The 21,157-nt window shown below is 44.8% G+C and overlaps 1 protein-coding gene and 1 long non-coding RNA gene across 2 annotated transcripts; one reads left to right on the forward strand and one right to left on the reverse strand.

The window, feature by feature from the left end:
- Positions 1–5,340: 5,340 nt before the first annotated feature.
- Positions 5,341–18,463, forward strand: Snrpc (small nuclear ribonucleoprotein polypeptide C). The gene is made up of 6 exons (XM_075979670.1): positions 5,341–5,407; positions 5,582–5,624; positions 7,370–7,478; positions 10,150–10,239; positions 14,548–14,652; positions 18,128–18,463. The coding sequence occupies exons 1-6, from the start codon at positions 5,364–5,366 to the stop codon at positions 18,250–18,252; spliced, it is 516 nt and encodes a 171-aa protein (XP_075835785.1). The 5' UTR covers positions 5,341–5,363; the 3' UTR covers positions 18,253–18,463.
- Positions 8,095–16,416, reverse strand: LOC142854304 (uncharacterized). Its single transcript, XR_012911318.1, has 3 exons — positions 16,227–16,416; positions 9,802–9,916; positions 8,095–8,220 (listed from the first exon to the last, which is right to left on the reverse strand). It is a non-coding gene; the product is annotated as an uncharacterized LOC142854304 (long non-coding RNA).
- Positions 18,464–21,157: the final 2,694 nt, after the last annotated feature.

Raw genomic sequence — 21,157 nt, forward strand, 5'->3', positions numbered from 1 at the left:
GGAAGAGCAGCCAGTGCCTTAACTGCTGAGTCATCTCTCCAGTCTCTTTGGCTTTTTGAGACAGTTTCAGGATGTAACTTTCACCTTTGGTTGACCTGGAACTTCCTATGTAAACCAGGCTTTTCAGAAAGTTGAGGCAATCCTCCTGCTTCTGTCCTGAGTGCTGGGATTACAGGAGTGTTACCACACCAGGCATTACACTCTGTAGCTTTAGGATTGGGGAAGAATATGGGAGATTGAGGAAAGGGTCTAGGTCATTAAGGAACTAGTACAGACCCAAGTTACCTGAAGGGGACAGTGGAGATCACTGCCATGACACTGCGGACTGGCCGAGTTTATGACACCTTTTCTCTATTTCTTCTTCTTCTTCTTTTTTTTTTTTTCAAGACAGGGTTTCTCTGTAGCTTTGGAGCCTGTCCTGGAACTAGCTCTTGTAGACCAGGCTGGCCTCGAACTCACAGAGATCCGCCTGCCTCTGCCTCCCAAGTGCTGCGATTAAAGGCGTGCGCCACCATCGCCCGGCCCAATCATGCTTATTAAAGTGAAATCCAGCCTGGAGGGATGGCTCAGCCATTAAAAGGTAGGGTCACAACCAAAAATATAAAGTGAAATCCAAAATCTCTGTCTCATGTCAAAAGAGCCACCTGATATGGGACAGAAGAAAAACAAGTATTTAAGGACTACTATATTGCCACCAATCTCATAATTCTTTGGTTTCACACTTATTCTTTAACAGCATTTCTTAAGCAATAATTTTATAAGATATATATATCTTAAACTTTTTGTTATGATATTAACGATCATATAGAATACTAATTCTAGAAAAAAAGTTTTATCTACCTTTCTGTACATGATTTCAGGTTTGAGTCTCAGTTTTGTGCAATGACCCTTGAGCATGCCTAACAGTGACCTTTGAAGTCTCCTAAAGGAAGGTAGGATCCCACAATGATGATTCCTCCAGGACTATGATAACACCATTAAGCTGAAAAACACCACCTAAAGATTGACTTTGGATTACAAACTGCTCAGACAATTTCAAGGTGGCCAGCTGGGGTGATCCAGCCTCACAGACTGCTCTAGCCAGGACTCGAGACGGCCCTGCACTTCCCATTATGCAGAGACTGGGAGATGACCAATGACACGGCCACCTCTCCCAGGACTTGACAATTAGCCCAAAATTTTCTTTTCAGGATTCCCTGAAGATGCTATGGCTCCCAGACAGCAGGAAGTAAATTTAAGAATATGACGTTCGGGCTGGAGAGATGGCTCAGTGGTTAAGAGCATTGCCTGCTCTTCCAAAGGTCCTGAGTTCAATTCCCAGCAACCACATGGTGGCTCACAACCATCTGGAATGAGGTCTGGTGCCCTCTTCTGGCCTGCAGACATACACACAGACAGAATATTGTATACATAATAAATAAATAAATATTTAAAAAAAAAAAAAAGAATATGACGTTCATATTCCCAAGAGGTGGGGTGGGCAGTTTTTGATTGTTAATGGGTTATGAATATTTGTCATTGTTTAGGGGGGTGGTTATAAGTTGTTATTGGTTACAGTCAGGACGAAAGTTGAACAAAGGATATTAGATTCAGAGTTCTTGTTTTGAAAAGAAAAAAGGGGTATACAGATATGATAGGATAAAAGGGTAGGTTATTGATTCTACTTTAAAAAAGCAACTCTAGTTTTAAATATTTTACGTTGGACTTTTGTATATTGTATACTAAGTTTGTACATTGATAAAAATCTAAGATTAATATTATTAAAACATACTGTACATACATTTCTTTTCTTTTTTTTTTTTTGGTTTTTTCGAGACAGGGTTTCTCTATGGCTTTGGAGCCTGTCCTGGAACTAGCTCTGTAGACCAGGCTGGTCTCGAACTCACAGAGATCCGCCTGCCTCTGCCTCCCAAGTGCTGGGATTAAAGGCGTGCGCCACCACCGCCCGGCTGTACATACATTTCTAATCTTGTTCAAAATACTTAAGCTTATTTAACAATGAAATGCAAATTTCTAGTTCTTCAAAGTTTTTTTTTTTTTTTGGTTTTTCGAGACAGGGTTTCTCTGTGGTTTTGGAGCCTGTCTTGGAACTAGCTCTTGTAGACCAGGCTGGTCTCGAACTCACAGAGATCCGCCAGCCTCTGCCTCCCGAGTGCTGGGATTAAAGGCATGCGCCACCACCGCCCGGCCTTCAAAGTTATTTTTACCAACTGTTTAGGATAATAAGGAATTCCAGGTTAGTAATTAGTCACCTATTACAATTAAACTTGTAGTCATATTAGGTATGTTTTCAAGGTCAAACAGATGTATTTTAGATAGACAGGTCATCTTCAAACACTTCAGAGATCTACAGATATGGCATTTAAGATTTTTTTTTTATTTTGGTTTTTTGAGACAGGGTTTCTCTGTGACTTTTGGAGCCTGTCCTGGAACTAGCTCTTGTAGACCAGGCTGGCCTCGAACTCATGGAGATCCACCTGCCTCTGCCTCCCAAGTGCTGAAATTAAAGGCGTGCACCACCATCTCCTGGCTCATAGGTCCTTTTTTTTTTTTGTTTTTTTGACAATGAGACACATCTTCTCCTGGCAGCAATAATCTACTTCAGAGACGACAATGGGCATTGAAGAAACTCCATGAGGCGTTTACTTTCTTTGTGGCAAAAGTAAGAACTGGGCCAGAAAATGTTCTTGCCTGGACTACTGACAGTTTTCTGTACTAATTGGACAAGCAGGACATAAAAGAGAGTGACTTTCAAATCTTGTCAAGATGAGGTGAGGTAGTCCTTCAAAATCCTTCTTCATAGAAAAATCTGTTGAATATTCTAGCCCTGTAGGCTGAACATGAATGACCCAACATTGCAGAGGAACCTTGGGTGACTGTCCAGGCAGTCAGCTGTTTCTGTCATTTCTCACATTTTTTTGGAAGTTGCTTGCTCGCACTTCCTGCTTACTCAGTTAATAGTATTTCCTTCTCAGGTCTCTGAGGGAGCTGAAGACGAGATAGTTATAGTTTTCCTTGTTTTCAAGACTCAGAAAGGAAATCCACTAACGAAGTGTAAAGTGTGTAAGGTTGAGAGATATCAAAAGATAGTTTTGGATGGTAATGCAAGTTATAACAGAAAGTAAATTAGGCACAAGACTCTGGACTCACCAGGATAGGATAGATATGGAGTATTTTCTCTGAATTTGTCAAATGCAATAGACTAGATATTATTGGTGTAGTTACTGCCTGTATATATTGTACAAAGTTATTGTATATAGTCTTTTTTTATTAGCTATAACCTTTTTTAATTAGACAAAAGGGGAAATATAATGATATTTTGTTTATGCTCTAATAAATACAGCTTGTCTGAAGATCAGAGTAAAAACCTAGCCACACTAATCAGCTGTATAAGCCAGGTAGTGGTGGCATACACCTTTAATCCCTGCAGCCTCCATAGTTAACCATAGAGGCCAGGCATTGGTGGTGCAGGCCTTTAACCCCCGCATTAGAGAGGAATATAAGGCAGGATAAGACAGGAACTCACTCTTTTAATCTGAAGACTTCATAGAGGTAAGATCTTTCTTTTTTTTTTTAATATGAAACAGCAAATTTTAATGAAGGGATATCTTACAACACCAGAGATCCAGTGATGAGCAGGAAATACAAACAAAGAGAGCTGTGGGGCTCAAGCTCGCCAGATTTATATGTAAACATTAGCCCAAGGCGAACACGCCCCCTAATAGGCTGAGCTTATCCCTACACCCCACCATCACGCGTGTGGACAGTGGTGATGTCTGTGGCCTCTGGACCGAAGTACCACTGGCTGCACGATGGGGTGCCCTGGGCCTCTTCCCAGACTTCCTGGTTCATCAAGGCTGCCTCCTTGCTGGCCTGGGAAGAAAGCTCCATGGCCAGACCGAAGAGTAAGATCTTTCTAGTGGCTTGTCTGCTTTGCTTTTCTGATCTTCAGCTTGAACCCCAATATCTGTCTCTGGGTTTTTTATTATTCGTGCTAAAGTGAGACAGTTTTAAAACTGGGAACTCTAGGTTGGATGATGGCACACACCTTTAATCCTAGCACTCGGGAAGCAGGGGCAGGTGGATCTCTGATTTGGAGGCCAGATTGGTCTACAGAGTGAGTTCCAGGACAGCCAAGGCTACACAGAGAAATCCTGTCTTTCAAAACCCAAACCCAAACCAACCAATCAAAGGAACAACAGCAACAACAAAGCCTGCGGTCTACAGCGACATATTTTACGGCCCTGAGTTTTTTCCTGTGTGAGTACCACGTGCATGCCTGTTGCGTGTGGAAGACCGAGGAGGGTGTTGGAGCCCCTGGAACTAGAGTTTCTGAAGATTGTATGCCACTATGTGGGTTCTGGAAATAGAACTCAGGTCCTCTAGAAGAGTAGCTGTGCTCTTAACCAACCTGAGTCATCTCTCCAGCAAGGGATGGTAATGTAACGCAGCTCATATTTGGATTTTAGTCCTTGGAAAAATTATTATTTTTTCAGTGGTGGTCTTCCACGTTTTCTCCGTCTTCTTTAAAGTCGAATTCCCCTCTTCCCTGATTTGTAATGGCATTTCGTTTGTATTTTAATAAATAAAGCTTGCCTGAGTTCAGAGCCACACTGATCAACTTTACAGACCAGGCAGTGCTGACACAAACTTTAATCCCAGTAGCCACGGTAGTTTGCCATAGAAACCGGCGGTAGTGGTGTACGCCTTTAATTCCAGTATTAGGGAGAAATATAAAACGGGAGAAGACAACTCTCACACACAGTCTCATTCTGGGATTCCTGGAGACAGGATCACCATTTTGGACTGAGATAGAAGTAAGAGCCAGTGGCTGGATGTTTTGTTTTACTGACCTTTAGGTTGAACCCCAATTTCTGTCTCTGGGTTTTTATCAGTTGTGCTATATCGCTTCATTTCCCCAAGCATAGGACTTTGATTTGATCTATTTCACTTTCCTGCTAATCAGGTCTCTGAGAATGAGAACGTATACCTGCTTTGTTTCTACCGTTTTCCCAGCACTTCCAACAGAGCAGGGAACACAGAAGAGGATCTGCCTTTTGGAACCGGTTGAAAGAATGAAACACTGTATTTCCGAGAGCGAATAACCAATCAGGAGTAAGTGGGCGCGGATTGACCCTCATAGGCACCCCTAGCACACTTCCTGGCTGTCCTCTGCAAGCCGATCTCCTTTGCGGAAGGCCCGCCCTCGCTCTTCCGTCCGCCGAACGAGTCGGCGCGGACTGTGTGCGTCATTTCCCGGCGGCGCGAAAGCGAGTAGCCAACGGCCTGTGGAGCAACATGCCTAAGTGAGTGCGGGCTGAGGCTGGCGGGTTGCGGTGGTGGGTCGGGGCTTCGTGAGCGCGATGGGCGCTGGTTCGTGTGCTTGGAGGGGAGGGCGAGCGCCCCGGTGAGATCCGGGTGGGAATCGAGGCGCTCTTGTCCCCTTCCGAGTTCTCGGCCCCTCCCCTCGCGGCCCCGATCCTGTCCGAACGCTTTGTTTGACGCCTTAGCATCTGAGTTTGAGGGTGCTTGGCTTGTTTGGACATCTGCTAAGGGTTGTCATATTCTTTTGTCTTTTCAGGTTTTATTGTGACTACTGTGATACGTATCTTACGCATGATTCTGTAAGTGGCACGTCTTTTCGTAGTCTTAAAACGGCTCGTATGCAATATAAGATTTTCTTTCTTTTAATTTATCTAGGTCCATGTATGTGCTTTACAGCCTGCTGGGAATTTTACCACTAATCTTCTTTGAAAGTAACTGGGAAGAGTGTTTTTTATTAACACCTTTGCAGTGTTTGTAATGTGAAGGTAATTGCAGAGTGATAAAGCATTAACAGGCTTGAGGATGAAAACATTTACATATGCATTTGCCTGTAATCTCAGTACTTGAGAGGCTGAACCAGGAAGGTGGTGAATTCCAGGCTAGCCTAGCATACAAACCGAGGCCTTGTCCAGATAACTCTCCCCAAAACCCAGGAGTGTGCTCCTACAGCTCATATATTTGATTATATCATTTTATTGAAAACTATTAGAATCACCAGGCAGTGGTGGCATATGCCTTTTAAACCAGACCTCGGGAGGCAGAAGACAGTGGATCTATGGGAGTTCAAGGCTAGCCTGGTCTACAGAGTGAGTTCCAGTTACACAGAGAAACCCTGTCTCGAAAAACAAACCAATTTTTTTTTTTTTTACTAAAATGGAAAGAAGTGTCTTCATGGTGGAACTGCAGCTCCACTCTCTCTGTGGGAATCTGTTAACTGTATGTCAGCAGCAGTAATGGCTGCAGGCAGCTAATGGAGTGCCGACCAGGGTAGGCTGCCGTGGGTCACTCAGAAGGCCCCAGCAAGGATAACAGCAGCACAGCTAGCTGTGTTTAGTGGCTCATGCCCGTTTCCCATCATTTGAGAGCCGAGATGGAGTCTTGTGAATTTAAGGCTAGGGTGTGAGATCCTGTGTCAAAAAGACAAACCAAACCAAATCCTTTAGCAACAACAAAATTTGGTGTTATGGTTTTAATAGTTTCTCTGAGTGAAGATTATTTATTGGACCTGGCTGGCCTCGAACTTCATATGTAGACCAGGCCATCCAGCTGTTCCTGATCCCTGGGTGCTGGAAGTAAAGGCACGCATTGCTACAACCAGCTTGAAGTTCTGTGTTCTCGTAACAGTGTTGCTTAAGTGATTAAAGCTGCTATTTTCCATTGTAGAGGCCTGAGGGCATTAAAATAGCACTATGATTTAGACCAGTGGCACGTGCACTTTTTCCTAAATAGCAAATTGTGATTTAGATGTGTAAATATGGAACCTTTTTAACATGCAAGTCCATCCTTGTAGAGAAAGCCTTAGATAGTAGGTAAACGAGTACTCCATTTGTTGGGGCAGATGTGGAGCCCAGTGGTAGCTCAGCTGGCTAGAATGCAGAAGCCCTGAGTTCCGTTCTTAGTACTGAGTGGAGTGGAGGAAAGGGTCTGTGTCTGTGCTCCAGTGCTCAAGAGCAAGTGTTTGACTCAGCCACATGTACCTGCCTCCTCGGTAATACATCTAGCAGAGATGTATACTGCAGGGCAGCATTTGTCAAAGCTGCTTCAGCATCTTTGCCAGCCTACCAATGCAGAGGCAAAGCGTTTCAGCTCTCTTATTTGGGGATTTTGTTTCATTGTCTTTTTTGTTTGTTTTTTTGTTTTTGGTTTTTTGAGACAGGGTTTCTCTGTAGCTTTGGAGCCTGTCCTGGAACTCCCTTTGTAGACCAGGCTGGCCTCGAACTCACAGAGATCCTCCTGCCTCTGCCTCCCGAGTGCTGGTATTAAAGGCGTGCGCCACCACCGCCCGGCCTTGTTTCATTGTCTGATGTGAGCTTTTTGTTTGCAGCCATCTGTGAGAAAGACACACTGCAGCGGTCGGAAGCACAAGGAGAACGTGAAAGACTACTACCAGAAATGGATGGAAGAGCAGGCCCAGAGCCTGATTGACAAAACAAGTACGGCCCGGTCTCTGTCTCTGTGATAGAACGGTCCCATTCCTTTTTATCCCATCTCTTTGTTTTCTACAGAAACAACTCTCTCTGTGTGATACATGGGGCTGTTTGCCTAAGTTGAAGGAGCGGAGTGGAAGGTCACTTATGTCCCAGGACTGTAGGAACACCTTAATATTCGTTATTGAGATAATCCATCAGAGAACAGTCACGTGCAGGCTGGTTAGGCTGGGAGGTGGCTAGAGAAGATGGAGTTGCCTCTTGATTTTCCTGTTAATGGCAACAAGATTTTGGAGCACATTTATGTGAACCTATATTTGAAAAGTTGCAATTCACCACTTTTTCTTTTAAAGCTTTATTTATTTTAATGCACATTGCTGTTTTCCCTACGTGTTTATCTGTGACGGTGTCAGTTCCCCTGGAACTGGAGTTGTGGACAGTTGTGAGCTGCTATATCAGTGTTGGGACTTGAACCCACATCCTGGAAGAGCAGCCAGTGTTCTTAACCTCGGAGCTCTCTCCAGCCCCTGCAATCCACAATTTTGAGATTTTTCCCTAATAATTGGAAACCATAAGAGTGGGTTTAAGAGACTTTATTTGGCTTTCATAATTGTAGCTCTGGCAAAAAGAATTAATCAAAGTTGGGTGTCGTGGCTCAGGCCTTTAATTCCAACACTTGGGAAGCAGAGGCTGGCCTCGTCTATAAAGTGAGCTCCATTACAGCCAGGGCTGCACAGAGGAACCCTGTCTGGAAAATGGAAAAGAAAAAGAAGAGCTTGTGATATAGACCAGGCTAGCCATGAACTCACCAGAATCTGCCTGCCTCCTCCTCCTGAGTGCTGGAACTAAAGGCAGTTGTCTCCATGCCTGGCCTCTGCTCTTATCACCCTTGACCTTATTCCCTTGAGACAAGGTCCTTCGTCGAACCTGAAGCTCACCGTTTCAGCTAGGCTGTCTGGCCAGTGAGCTGGAATCTGATTTTGTCTGTTCCTTATACAGGGGTTAGAAGCATACTTGGCTGTGCCTGGCTTTAACTGGATTCCAGGAATTTGAACTTGGGTACTTGTGCCTAAGCAAGAACAGTAATGCACTGAACCATCTCCTCTCTAGCCTTGTTTGGGTATTTTGGAACTGCTGGCAATCCTCTCTTCCTGCCTGGATTAGAGGTGATAATTCCAGTAATGCCCTCATGCTAAGTAGACTTTTGGGGCAGGGAGGCAGACTGTCAGGAACTCGCTTGGTGATGTCTGTAGTTAGGTTGGTAGGAGTTTGCCGCTCGGTCTGCACTCCTTACAGCCTGTTGTCCTGTATAGGATGTGGGCAGTGTTGTCCTAACTGAAAGCCCTACAGGGAAAATCTCTGGAGCGACACAGGCTGTAGTCATGGTCTAGCCTGCACTGCATTGGTAGATGGAATGGATGGACGACGGCCATCTCTGACTTAGGCTTTGGCTTCCTGAGAGTGTGGCTTGTTTGTTTATTTTGGATGGTTTCTTCATTTTGTTTTTCAGGCTTTTTTGTTTTGGTTCTTTGTTTGGAGACAGGATTTCTTTGTGTAGCCTTTGCTGTCCTGGAACGAGCTCTGTAGACCAGGCTAGCTTTGAACTCTTGAGCCTCCTGCCATCACCTCTCCAGTGCTGACCTGATACCTGGTAGGCTTTTGCTACTGTACTATTTTTTTGACTCTAATCGAGTCACATAGGTAATTTCCATTTCCTTTTTTTTTTTTTTTTTTTTTTTTTTGGTGTGTTTTTGTTTTTCGAGACAAGGTTTCTCTATAGCTTTGGTGCCTGTCCTGGAACTAGCTAGCTCTTGTAGACCAGGTTGGCCCAGACTCACAGAGATCCACCTATTTCTGGCCTCCTGAACGCTGTGATTAAAGGTGTGCGCCACCACCGCCCGGCTCGTTCTGTCTTTTTTGTTGTTGTTGTTTTTTGTTTTGTTTCTGACACGGGGTTTCTCTGTAGACCAGACTGGCCTCAAATTCACAGAGTGCTAGGATTAAAGGTGTGTGCCACTGCTGCCTGGACTACATAGTTTCCATTTTCTTCTGTTCTTCCTTTTGCCTCTGTGGTCTAATTGTGGTAGGCTTTTGTTATGATGATACTCTCCTTCAGTGCAGTCTCCTGATTTTAGATATTTGTTTCTTCCTCATCTGGTTCAGTACCTTTGTTTCAGAAGAGGGAAGTAAGGAATGAACATTGTTTTTACTCAGGATAGGAAGAGACTTGTTCTAAAACCTGGCCTTTGGCCACAGATTGTGCATTTTTCAAATAAAACTGATGGCTTGAATTAGTTATAAACTAAATTTTTTAAATGTAAAGACTTACTTCATTTTATTGCCTGTGTTGATCTCAGACTCCTGTGCTCAACTCCTCCAACTGCATCTCTTGAATGCTGGGTTACAGGTGTTCACCAGCAGGCCCGGTAGCGTAGGTATTTTACCTATTGAAGTGAAGAGTACAAATAGCTATTAAATGATTAAATTATAAGAAAGCTTTGAATACCTGAATTAGTAAACTGTTCGTTGCAGTTGTAACAGTTGAGTATCTCAATGGCTTAAAACTGTTGTGCCACGTGTAGTAATTTTAGAATAGAGTTCATTTCAAAGAAGGTGGTTATTTTAGTAAATAAGTTGCTGCATTTAACGCATCATTTTTTGTTTTCTTTATTTTAAGCGGCTGCATTTCAACAAGGAAAGATACCTCCAGCTCCATTCTCTGCTCCTCCTCCTGCAGGGGCCATGATCCCGCCTCCCCCCAGTCTCCGTAAGTTTGGAACTCTGTGTTAAAGTGTGCAACTGCTCAGATTATCCTTTGGTTAGTGTTGAAGGAGCTGTGGGCAGCATTCCTGCCACCCCGCTCCTGGCCGCCTGGCTAGCTTATGCCCCAAAATAACAACACACAAATTGTATTCATTTAAACATTGCTTGGCCCATTAGCTCTAGCTTCTTACTGGCTAATTCTTACATCTTGATTACCCATTTCTTTTAATGTGTGTAGCACCCCAAGGTGCGCTTACCCAGAAGATTCTAGCCTATGTCCATCCTGGGTCGGAGCTTCATCACGTCTGCCTCAGAGAGCAGCAGCTTGGCATCTGAGCTCACTTCCTCTTTCTCCCAGCATTCTGTTCTGTTTACTCCACCCACCTATGTTCTAACCCATCAGGGCCAAGCAGTTTCTTTATTAATTAACCAATGACCTTCCTCCATCAGGTTAGTAGCTTGTCACATAGTTGGCTTCCAGAACTTGTTGACTGACTAGGTATTGACAGAATTTCAGTCTCACAGCTGTTCAGTCCCAATGAAATATGCAGAGGCTTGGATCAATTATAAACTGTTTGGCCATTAGCTCAAGCTTATTAATAGCTAGCTGTTACAACTTAAATTAACCCATAATTCTTGTCTCTGTTTAGTCACATGGCTTGGTACCTTTTCAGTGCAGCGTTCTCATCTTGCTTTCTTCGCCTCTGGCTGATGACTGTGTCTCTGCCTCTCCTCTTCCCAGAGTTCTCCTAGTTTGGTTGCCCTGCCTATACTTCCTACTTGACTACTGACCAATCAGTGTTTTATTAAACCAATACAAGTTACAAATCTTTACAGTGTACAAGAGCATTATCCCACAGCATAGTTCACTAGTTGAGGAAAACAACTTTAACCTTATAATTTCCTCTTGTGTGAGTGTGAAAGTGTGTGTGTGTAGTCTTCACATAGAGACTAGTGGCCGGCCTTGGAGTCACCCACCTTGTGGTTTTGGTGTTTTATTGTATGTGTGTTCTTTGGCATATGTGTGGAGTTCAGAGGAAGGCTTGGAGGGCTGAGTCCTTGTTTGCTCCTTTGTGGATTGAGAAAAAGAGCAGCTTGTGCCCTTACCCGCTCAGCCATCTTCCTGGCCTTTAATTTCCGAGACAGGTTCTCTCTGGGACCTAGGGCTTGACAGTTAGGCAGGTGTGCTGGCCAGTGAGCCCAGGGACTCAGGTGTCTTTGCTTCCTCAGCGCTGGCTCCCAACTGCACAAACCCTGCTTGACTTTTTGTTGTGACTAAACTCAATTGGCCTTTTTTTTTTCTTCATTTTTTTGTTTTCCAAGGATTTTTCTGAGTAGCCTTGGCTGTCCTGGAACTCTCTCTGTAGACTAGGAAGACTTCAAACTCAGATCTGCCTACCTTTGCCTCTGGAGTGCTGGGTTAAAGGCATGAGCTACCAGTGCCCAGCTTTGAACTCAGTTCTTAATGCCTACATGGAAAGTACTTTTTCGACTAAAATTATCTACCCGGCTTTTAGTGGTATAAATTCTAAAATAGTTTTTGAAGTTAATAATTCTTTTTGTTTAGTTTCTGGGAGGCCAAGTCTTTGTTGTTGTTGTTTTGGTTTTTCTTTTTTTCTTTTTTTTGGTTTTTCGAGACAGGGTTTCTCTGTGGCTTTGGAGCCTGTCCTGGAACTAGCTCTGTAGACCAGGCTGGCCCTGAACTCAAAGAGATCCGCCTGTCTCTGCCTCCCGAGTGCTGGGATTAAAGGTACCACCCCACCCCACCGCCCAGCTCTGGTTTTTCTTTTTTGAGACAGGGTTTTTCTGTGTATAACCCTGGCTGTCCTGGAACTCACTTTGTAGACCAGGCTAAACTCAAACTTAGAGACCCCACCTGTTTGTGCTGCCTGGGTGCTGGGATTAAAGGTGTGTACTACACCAGTCTGGCAGTCTTAACGTGTAGCACAGGCTGTAGTGAAGCTCAGTCTTCTCTGCCTCAGCCTCCCAAGCAGGAGGACTGTTAGATGCTTGCCTTAGGGCTAACTTCCAGTTGAAATCTGGGACTTCCCAGGAATGGAGAGCTCAGAAGGAACCTGTGAGATGTGGATAGATACTACTAAACAAAGTAAATTCTGTTTGTTTGTTTGTTTTTTTTTTTCTTCCCGAGCCTGTCCTGGAACTAGCTCTTCTAGACCAAGATGGCCTGGAACTCACAGAGATCTGCCTGCTTCTGCCTCCTCAAGCGCGCGCCACCACTGCCCAACGAAATTAAATTCTTTATTGGTATGAACACAACACGAGAAGACCTAAATAGCTGATAAACTCAGTCTTCCCAATTTCTTTCTTTCCCTCCCTCCCTCCCTTCCTTCCTTTTAAAGATATATTTACTTATTCATTATGTATACAGGGTTTCTCCTGCACATATGCTTGCCGGCCAGAAGAGGGCACCAGATCTCATTACAGAAGGTTGTGGGCCACCATGTGGTTTGCTGGGAACTCAAAACCTCTGGAAGAGCAGCCAATGCTCTTAGCCTCTGAGCTATCTCACCAGCCCTATTTTTTATTTTATTTTTTCCCCAATTTCTAATGTACCTATATAGTCAGATTTTTGTTTTTGCCACAGCTCACAAATGACATGTAGACTTATTAATTATGAAAGCTTGGCCTTAGCTTTGGCCTGTTTCACTAGCTCTTATAACTTAAATTAATCTACTTCTATTAATCTATTTTCTGTCTGGTACCGATATCCTGCTTCCTCCATGTCTCCTTTTGTCTCTCTTGTGGGCCTAGATTCCTCCTCCTCTCTCTCTGCCCAGATGTCCCGCCTATATCTCCTGCCTAGCTAGTTGCTGTTCAGCTTTCTCAGAGACCAATCACAGCAAGCACACCTTCACACATTGTACAAATATCCGACAACATACTTAAGCCCGTGAAAGGTAAGACTTGGATAGTTGACAGTGGAGTGGACCATGAGCCTGTGTTCTTGGGGGGGGGGTCTAGTGCAAGGTCACTGTCCTTTTGCTCCCCTGGGAAGGTTCAGACTGGACTTGGGCTGCGATCTAAACAGTCTTGTATATGTGGGCTGCTCAGAGGAGGCGCTCCCTGAGGTCCCTCAGACACGCGTGAGGGCGGTGCCTGTGCAGCTCCAGAGCACTCGCGCTCCTGCCCTTTCCCTATGATGGGTTCTCTGGTTTTGAGGCCAGTCTACATCTTTTTTACAGCGAGCCTCAGAATAGCAATAGCCAGACATATTTGTAGAATTCTTAAAATGTTACGTGCATGAGTGGTTTGCCTACATGTATTTTAAGTGTACTGTTTGTGTGCCTGGTGCCAGAAGAGACCAGAAGATGGCAATAGAGGCCCTGGAACTTACTCATGTCATGCAGTGGTGGCGCACTCCTTCAACCCCAGCACTCGCAGAGGCAGCTGGATCTCTGAGTTCAGGACAGTCTGGGCTACATAGAGAAACCCTGTATCGAAAATCTTAAAATAAATAAGATCCCTTGGAACTTTAATTAAAGATGATTGTGAGGTGAGCTGCCATGTGGGTGTTAGAAATTGAACCCAGGCGGTGGTGGCGCACGCCTTTAATCCCAGCACTTGGGAGGCAGAGGCAGGCGGATCTCTGTGAGTTCGAAACCAGCCTGGTCTACAAGAGCTAGTTCCAGGGCAGGCTCCAAAGCCACAGAGAAACCCTGTCTCGAAAAACAAAAAAAAAAAACAAAAAAAAAAAAAAGAAAGAAAGAAAAAAAAGAAATTGAACCCAGGACCTCTGGAAGATGGACCAAGTGTCCTTTATGCTTTGTTTTGTTACTGGAAATTGGGTCTCTCTGTATAGCCCTGGTTGCCTTGCAACTTGTTTTTTTTTTTTTTTTAATATTTATTTATTAAGTATACAATATTCTGTCTGCATATATGCCTGCAGGCCAGAAGAGGGCACCAGATCTCATTACAGATGGTTGTGAGCCACCATGTGGTTGCTGGGAATTGAACTCAGGACCTTAGGAAGAGCAGGCAATGCTCTTAACCACTGAGCCATCTCGCCAGCCCCGCCTTGCAACTTGTTAAGACCACCATGTTGACCGTGAGCTCACAGCAAATAACGCGATCCACATGTCTCTGCCTCCTGGGTGCTGGGATTTTGTCACTCTTCTTTAATTACAAAGTACAAGTTATGGAATGCTCTATGTGTGAGTCCCCTGCTAGAATAAGAAACTGCAGGAGGTTTGTTTAGCGTTCGGACTAGTCATGAGAGCCTCTTAGTTTCATTCAGAGAGGAAGTGTCAGCATGCAAACCTGCTTTAACCACAGCCTCCATTGTCTGTTTTAGCGGGTCCTCCTCGCCCTGGCATGATGCCTGCACCCCACATGGGAGGCCCTCCCATGATGCCGATGATGGGTCCACCTCCTCCTGGGATGATGCCTGTGGGACCTGGTGAGTTGGAATAGGTCACCTTTTAGTTGTGCGGTGGGTTCTAGTTCTGCATTACGGGGCAGTCTTCGTTAGCTGTAAGTTTTGTAACATTGAATTTGGTCAGTGTTTTTAATGTAGGAACCCACAAAAAACTTAGGACTAATACTTTCTATTTTGGTTGCCAGGGATTGAACTCAGTGCCTTGATGTGCTTACGAGTTCTACCACTTAGCCTCAGCCACAAAAATTGTATTTATAGTTCTTTTTTGCCAGAGCCTGGAAATGCACCCAGGGCCTTGCAGATTTTTAATACAAAAAGGAAGTTTCTTCTTTCTGTGTGTGGCACCTGCACACCATTGCATGTGTGGAGATGGAAGGGCAGGTGGTGCTGGTTCTCTCTTGCCACCTTTGGCTTCGGGTCTGCATCAAGCTCTGCTGCCTACCTAGCCAGCTTGCCCACACCCTAATTCCGCAGAGTGGTTTGTTTTAAGATGAAGTCTTACAATGTGTCCTTGGCTAATTTTGAACTTGTAGTATCTGCCTGCTTCTTCCTCCCCAGCACTCACCTCAGCTGGAATTTCAGTTTCAAGTGGCTGGAGACTGCAGTATACTGTGCTGGAGACTGCAGTATAATCTGCTCCTGAAGTCTTCCTTGCTGGAGAGGGAACTGGTGTTCTGGGCATCTAGCCTAGAGCCTTCCCGCTTTCTCAGACAGGGTTTCTCTGTGTAGCCCTGGCTGTCCTGGAACTCACCCTGTAGACGGGTTGTCCTTGAACTCACAGAGATCTGCCTGCCTCTGTCTCTGGGAGTAAAGGTGTGCTCCACTACTGTCTGGCAAGTTCTCACACATTTTATTTATTTAATAGTTAAAATTATCTAATTGTAGTAATAACAGTGAGATGGTTTGAAAATAGACAAGCGGTGCCGACAGCTCAGCTGGACAAACCAGGGCACAGCGCTGGGATGAAAGCACCTTTTTCACCAGGAGCGTCAGTGTGGATGTTAGAGGGGTGGGAGGATAGAGAACAGTTTGGGCATAAGAACTCAAAACACAGACAGGTGATTTAGATGGAGTTACCATTTATTGCCGGGCGGTGGTGGCGCACGCCTTTAATCCCAGCACTCGGGAGGCAGAGGCAGGCGGATCTCTGTGAGTTCGAGACCAGCCTGGTCTACAAGAGCTAGTTCCAGGGCAGAAAAACCCTTTCTCGAAAAACCAAAAAAAAAACCCAAACCATTTATTTACTATTTCTGGGACAGAGTCTCATGTAAACTGGGCTGCCTGGAGCTCACGGAGATCTCTACTTGCCCCCGCCTCCCATAGGCTGGAACTAAAGATACATGCCATCGTGAGCTGCTTGTTCTCCAAGCCAGTGTCACAAAATACAATACCCAGTGAGTTTAAAGACGCTGGCAACCAGGAATGAGTGAGCCATTGAAAGAAATCCCGCTGGGCATGGTGATCCTAATGACTCAAGAGAATATTTCGAGACACGCACAGTAGGCAATGTTTCTTTAAAACTAACGCATAAAAACAAATGATAGGGAAAGGGAAAGAACAAATATTCAGGTGCCCAGTTTCCTGCAAACACTTACGTACAGACTGCCAAGTGTGAATGTGCTCGTGGAGCCCGTGGACTTGAGAGGACATATCCATGCTGCCATTGACACTGGTCCTCACAGCTTCCGTACCTGCTGTAGTCATTGCACATACAGTTACCTGTGAGTGGCTGTGTGTGCTCGCGCATGCTTGCTCACGTGCTCAAGTACGCAATATATCAATCGCCCTCCTGTAGTGGGGAAAAGGGAGTATGTTGAATTTTTGAAAAATACTTTTACTCTAGTAACCCAGGATCACCTTGAACTTGGGAGCCCTCTTTCTCCTCAGAGTGCTGATATTACAGGCTTGTACCCCACATCCAGCTTCAAATATGGTTATATCTTGAGTTACTTATATCACAAGCCTTTAATCAAAATCAGTTAATTTTGGGAGACCAGGATGCATCTGTAATTTCTGTGTGCCCCATACCCAACTTATTATTTTATTTCCTTTTTGAGATAAAGGCTTGGTTTGTAACCCTGACTGGCCTCAAACTTTTTTTTTTTAATATTTATTTATTTATTATGTGTACAGCATTCCTTTCATGTGTGCCCGCAAGCCAGAAGGGGGCACCAGGTCTCATTATAGATGGCTGTGAGCCACCATGTGGTTGCTGGGAATTGAACTCAGGACTTGTGGAAGAGCAGTCAGTGCTAACCACTGAGCCATCTCTCCAGCTCCCTCAAACTTGCTACAATCATCTTGCCTTTGCTACCCAAGTGCTAGGATTACAGGCAACTCCCTCTGTGCTTCCAAAACTCGATATTTACAGCCAGGCAGTGGTGGTGTACTCCTTTAATCCAAGCAGATCTTTGTGAGTTCGAAGTCAGCCTGGTCTACAACAGCGAGTTCCAGGACAGCGAGAGCTGTAATACAGAGAAACTCTTTCTTGAAAAACAACAAACAAAAGTTTATTTATAAAGAATTCATAGAGCAGAACAGTTATAGAGCATAGTAGAAAAATGAATATTCATGAGCCCAGCATCCAGATGAGGCGTGCACAGTGAGTTGTGCAGAGACTGCCATGATGTTTTCCTGTTCTCTGGCTGCTGTCCCCTCCCTGGCACATAGATCTCGTTCATATTTGACACACACACAGAACTGATTAATAGTTCCTAAATTGCATTTGAAAAATGAAATTCTGTGTATCCCATTTGATATAATTCATGATTGCCTTTTATTTTTCATGATTAGAGCTAAATGCTGTTACTGTCAGGTTTTCATCCTGGCTTTGATCACCTTCCCATAGTTCCCAAAAGTCACTTATTGGTGAGACTGGCCTCTTTTCCAGGCCATGGAGGAGACAGCTCCTGTTGCATGGTGTGGGAGAGATAATCGGCTGAAGGCTGAGTAGTCCAGGTGCGGTGCTGACGCCATTAACCTCAGCGGCTTGGGAGGCAGAGGCTCTCTGAGTTAAAGGCAGCCAGGGCTGCATAATAGAGACCCTGTCCTAACCATTAATAACCAGAGCAACAAAAGTAAAAACACACAAGCATACTGAGCAAAGCAGAGCTCGAGTCCCTGGGTCCTGTGCAGTGGTCTGTCTATAGGCACTGCTGTCATAGGGCAGCTTCCAGACCTGCGCTCGCGTCTTCATCTTATTTTCATGTCCTAAGGAACTTACATTTGATGGATTTGATGGATTTCTTGCACTTTTCCTGTTATGTGTCTTTTTCTAGTATTTTTCAGGGTCTACTACTTAGTTTTTTGGGTTTTTTTTTTTTTTTTTTTTTTGGTTTCTTGAGGCAGGGTTTCTCTGTATAGCGCTGGCTGTCATGGAACTCACTTTGTAAACTTACTGGCTTCAATTCAGATCCTCTGCTCCTGAGTGCTGGGATTAGTTGAAGTCTCCTGAACGTTGTTTCTCATCCCTTTTCCCCTTTGTTCCATTCTACAGCTCCTGGAATGAGGCCTCCCATGGGTGGCCACATGCCCATGATGCCCGGGCCTCCAATGATGAGACCCCCTGCTCGCCCTATGATGGTGCCCACAAGGCCTGGCATGACTCGGCCAGACAGATAAGAGCGGAAAGGCTCTATTTTGGTTTTGTATTTCTTGTTCTGCTTCAGCAGGAGATCACGGTGCTGAGCCTGGGTGTTTTCTAGCTGCACGACAAGCAAGGCTTCCCCTTTCCTGACAGAATAGTTTGGAGGGGAGAAGTGGGGTTAGAAAAAGTGCAGCGCTCACTTACATTGTGAAATGTGAAAATAAATCTGTCAGCTGTTTGAGTTAAGAGCGTGGCCCTTCTTCCTTCTCTGTTCCGTGTTGTAAAGGAGGTGTAGCCAGCTGTGTTCTGCTGGCTTGTTCTCCAGCGTGTCCCATGTGTGTCCCTGGGCTTGCCTGTCTGTGTCTAGTTACACTTCCTCATTATAGGACTTCGGAACGTTTTTCCTTTTGTATCTCAGATAGGATTTATTTCTTTTTCTTTTTTACTTTTTTTTTTTTTTTTTTTTTTTTTTAGTTTTTTCGAGACAGGGTTTCTCTGCCGCTTTGGAGCCTGTCCTGGCACTAGCTCTTGTAGACCAGGCTGGCCTCGAACTCACAGAGATCCACCTGCCTCTGCCTCCCAAGTGCTGGGATTAAAGGCATGCGCCACCACCGCCTGGCCTATTTCTTTTTCTTTTGAAATAAGTCTTTTAAAAGAAGACATCTCAAAATCAGATAGATAAAGCCAGTCAGTAGTGGCACTCCCCTTTAATCTCAGCACAGGAGGCTGAGGCAGGAAGATCTGAGTTCAAGGTCAGCCATTTGTTCCAAAGCTACAGGCCTGGCTGTTCCCTGAAATTGCTCTGTAGGTAAGGCTGACCTAGTGCCGGAACGACAGGTGTGTGCTACCACTTCCAGCCTTCATGCCAGCTACAAGATTTGTAAAATTACTCCAGTTTTTTTTCTGACTCAATTTAGCTTGGTGTATTTAATTCTGAAAAGATTAAGTAGTAATTTATAGATAAAACAGTCGCTAAAACAGTACATCTGTCTAGGCGTAATTAACACTGTCAACAATGTAGCATCTGGATCCAGCCTGTGACAGTAGAACCTCACTAAGCAAGCACAGGACGGTCAGTTTGCTGGTCACCGCTTTAGGTTTTCTGTACTCTGGGCCACTTGATTTAGTGTCTGTGCAGAAGTGAATAAATTCAAAGTTCAGGCTGCCTCAACACAGGTCCCAGAATCCCATTTCCAAAAGGCATGCTGTTTGGTTGGGCTCCAACTAGACCAGCTTGCTTCCTTTGTCGTTGAGACAGTTCTGTAGCTCAGAAATCAAGCATGCTGTACTTAGTACAGACGGGCTGTTTCCTCTGAAGCTCACATCCATTTCTCAGCTCTTGTGGAAGCATTTAATTCCTTGCTTCTGTAAAGTAGATGTCTGTCTTTGCTGACTGTCGGTCTGGAGCTTTTCCTTGTTGCATGTGTTTGTGCTCATGTAAGTGGGCACATGTGGATGTCGGGTTGATGTCTCAATCACTCTGTTCTCTGCGAAGGCAGGCTTTCTTATTGAACTCAGAGCTCAGTGGTTTGGGCAGGCTAGCTAGCCAGCTTGCATCAGGGGTCCATCTCCATACTCAAGTGCAGAAACACAGCTGTTACACCTCTGCTTTATCACGTCACCTCTCTAGCTCTGAAACTATTAGGTTAGGCCAACCGCATTCCTAGACACACAATACTGCTTCCACCTTCACGGGCAGCCATGATACCTTTGCCAATATACAGGTATAGAAGGCCCCTTTATAACGGTCTTCTGCCTTCAGGCTTCTACAGCTGCACTGAGATCCGCCTGCCTCTGCCTCCTGAGTGCTGGCGTTAAAGGCCTGTACCACTATGCCTGGCTTTACATAGTGATTTTTATTTGTTTGTTTGTTTGTTTGTTTATTGGTGGTATGAGACAGGGTTTTTCTTTTTCTGGAGCTGGTTGTTTTAGAGCTCTGTAGACCAGCTTGGCTTCAGACTCAAGAGATCCACCTGCCTCTGCCGCCTGAGTGCTGGGATCGAAGGTGTGCGCCTCCATACTGGGCTACATAATGGATTTAAAAGAGAAAGAGATGCTGTGTGTACTGACAGAAAAAGCCCAGATATGCTTGATTCCGTGCCTTGATTCATGTAAATAACAAGCCATCTAGATTATATATTGGAACAGCCATATCTGATGGGAATGGCAAAAGTCATAAAGCCAGCACAGCCGCTTGACAAAGATCCAGCCAAGTTTGTCGGCATGATGTCCCGTGCCACCTTTGGTTTCATCTCCACCTGCTTCGTACTTGGGGGCCTTTTTTTTTTTTTTTTTTTTGGTTTTTTGAGACAGGGTTTCTCTGTGGCTTTGGAGCCTGTCCTGGAACTAGCTCTGTAGACCAGGCTGGTCTTGAACTCACAGAGATCCGCCTGCCTCTGCCTCCCGAGTGCTGGGATTAAAGGCGTGCGCCACCATCGCCCGGCTTGGGGGCCTTTTAATATTTGTACAGTTTAGGGATATTGGATTGATGGAAAATGTCTTATGAGGCATTTATGCCTTCTCCCAGGAGTACTGCTTCTAAGCCTCCCCAGGACAGTCCCGAACATACTATTCCCTCCGCTTTTAGGAAGATATCCTTATCTGTTTGAATGTCTTCCTTATGCCTTGGAGGTTGTGGTACGTAAAAATGCCAGAGGTCTCTTTATGAGGTGTTGTTTTCTTTTTCAATTGTTTCTGCCTTTTAAGATAGGCTATCCTAGTCAGCAACTGCAGTTCAGTTGCTACCGACCACACAGCCTAAGGAAATTGTGTTCCCTCTTTCACTGACTCTTTCAGTGCTACAGAAAGAACTGCTCTAAAACTCTATGTTTCTCTAAAGAACTCAAGATTCAAAGGTTGAGGTAGCATCCTGCTCCCCAGAGAGGCTGAGTAGAAAGCAGCTCACCTCGCTCACCTCCTTGCCTTTCCCAAGAAGTCCTC

The sequence above is a fragment of the Microtus pennsylvanicus genome, chromosome 7, assembly GCF_037038515.1.
Source record: "Microtus pennsylvanicus isolate mMicPen1 chromosome 7, mMicPen1.hap1, whole genome shotgun sequence".
NCBI classification, from domain to species: domain Eukaryota; kingdom Metazoa; phylum Chordata; class Mammalia; order Rodentia; family Cricetidae; genus Microtus; species Microtus pennsylvanicus.

Bases quoted from the DNA above. Each gene is read 5' to 3' on its own strand.
- Snrpc (XM_075979670.1), top strand. From the start codon at position 5,364: ATGGGCGCTGGTTCGTGTGCTTGGAGGGGAGGGCGAGCGCCCCG. The intron at 5,625-7,369 runs GTAAGTGGCACG...TTTTGTTTGCAG, and splicing joins CGTATCTTACGCATGATTCT to CCATCTGTGAGAAAGACACA. The intron at 14,653-18,127 runs GTGAGTTGGAAT...TCCATTCTACAG, and splicing joins GATGATGCCTGTGGGACCTG to CTCCTGGAATGAGGCCTCCC.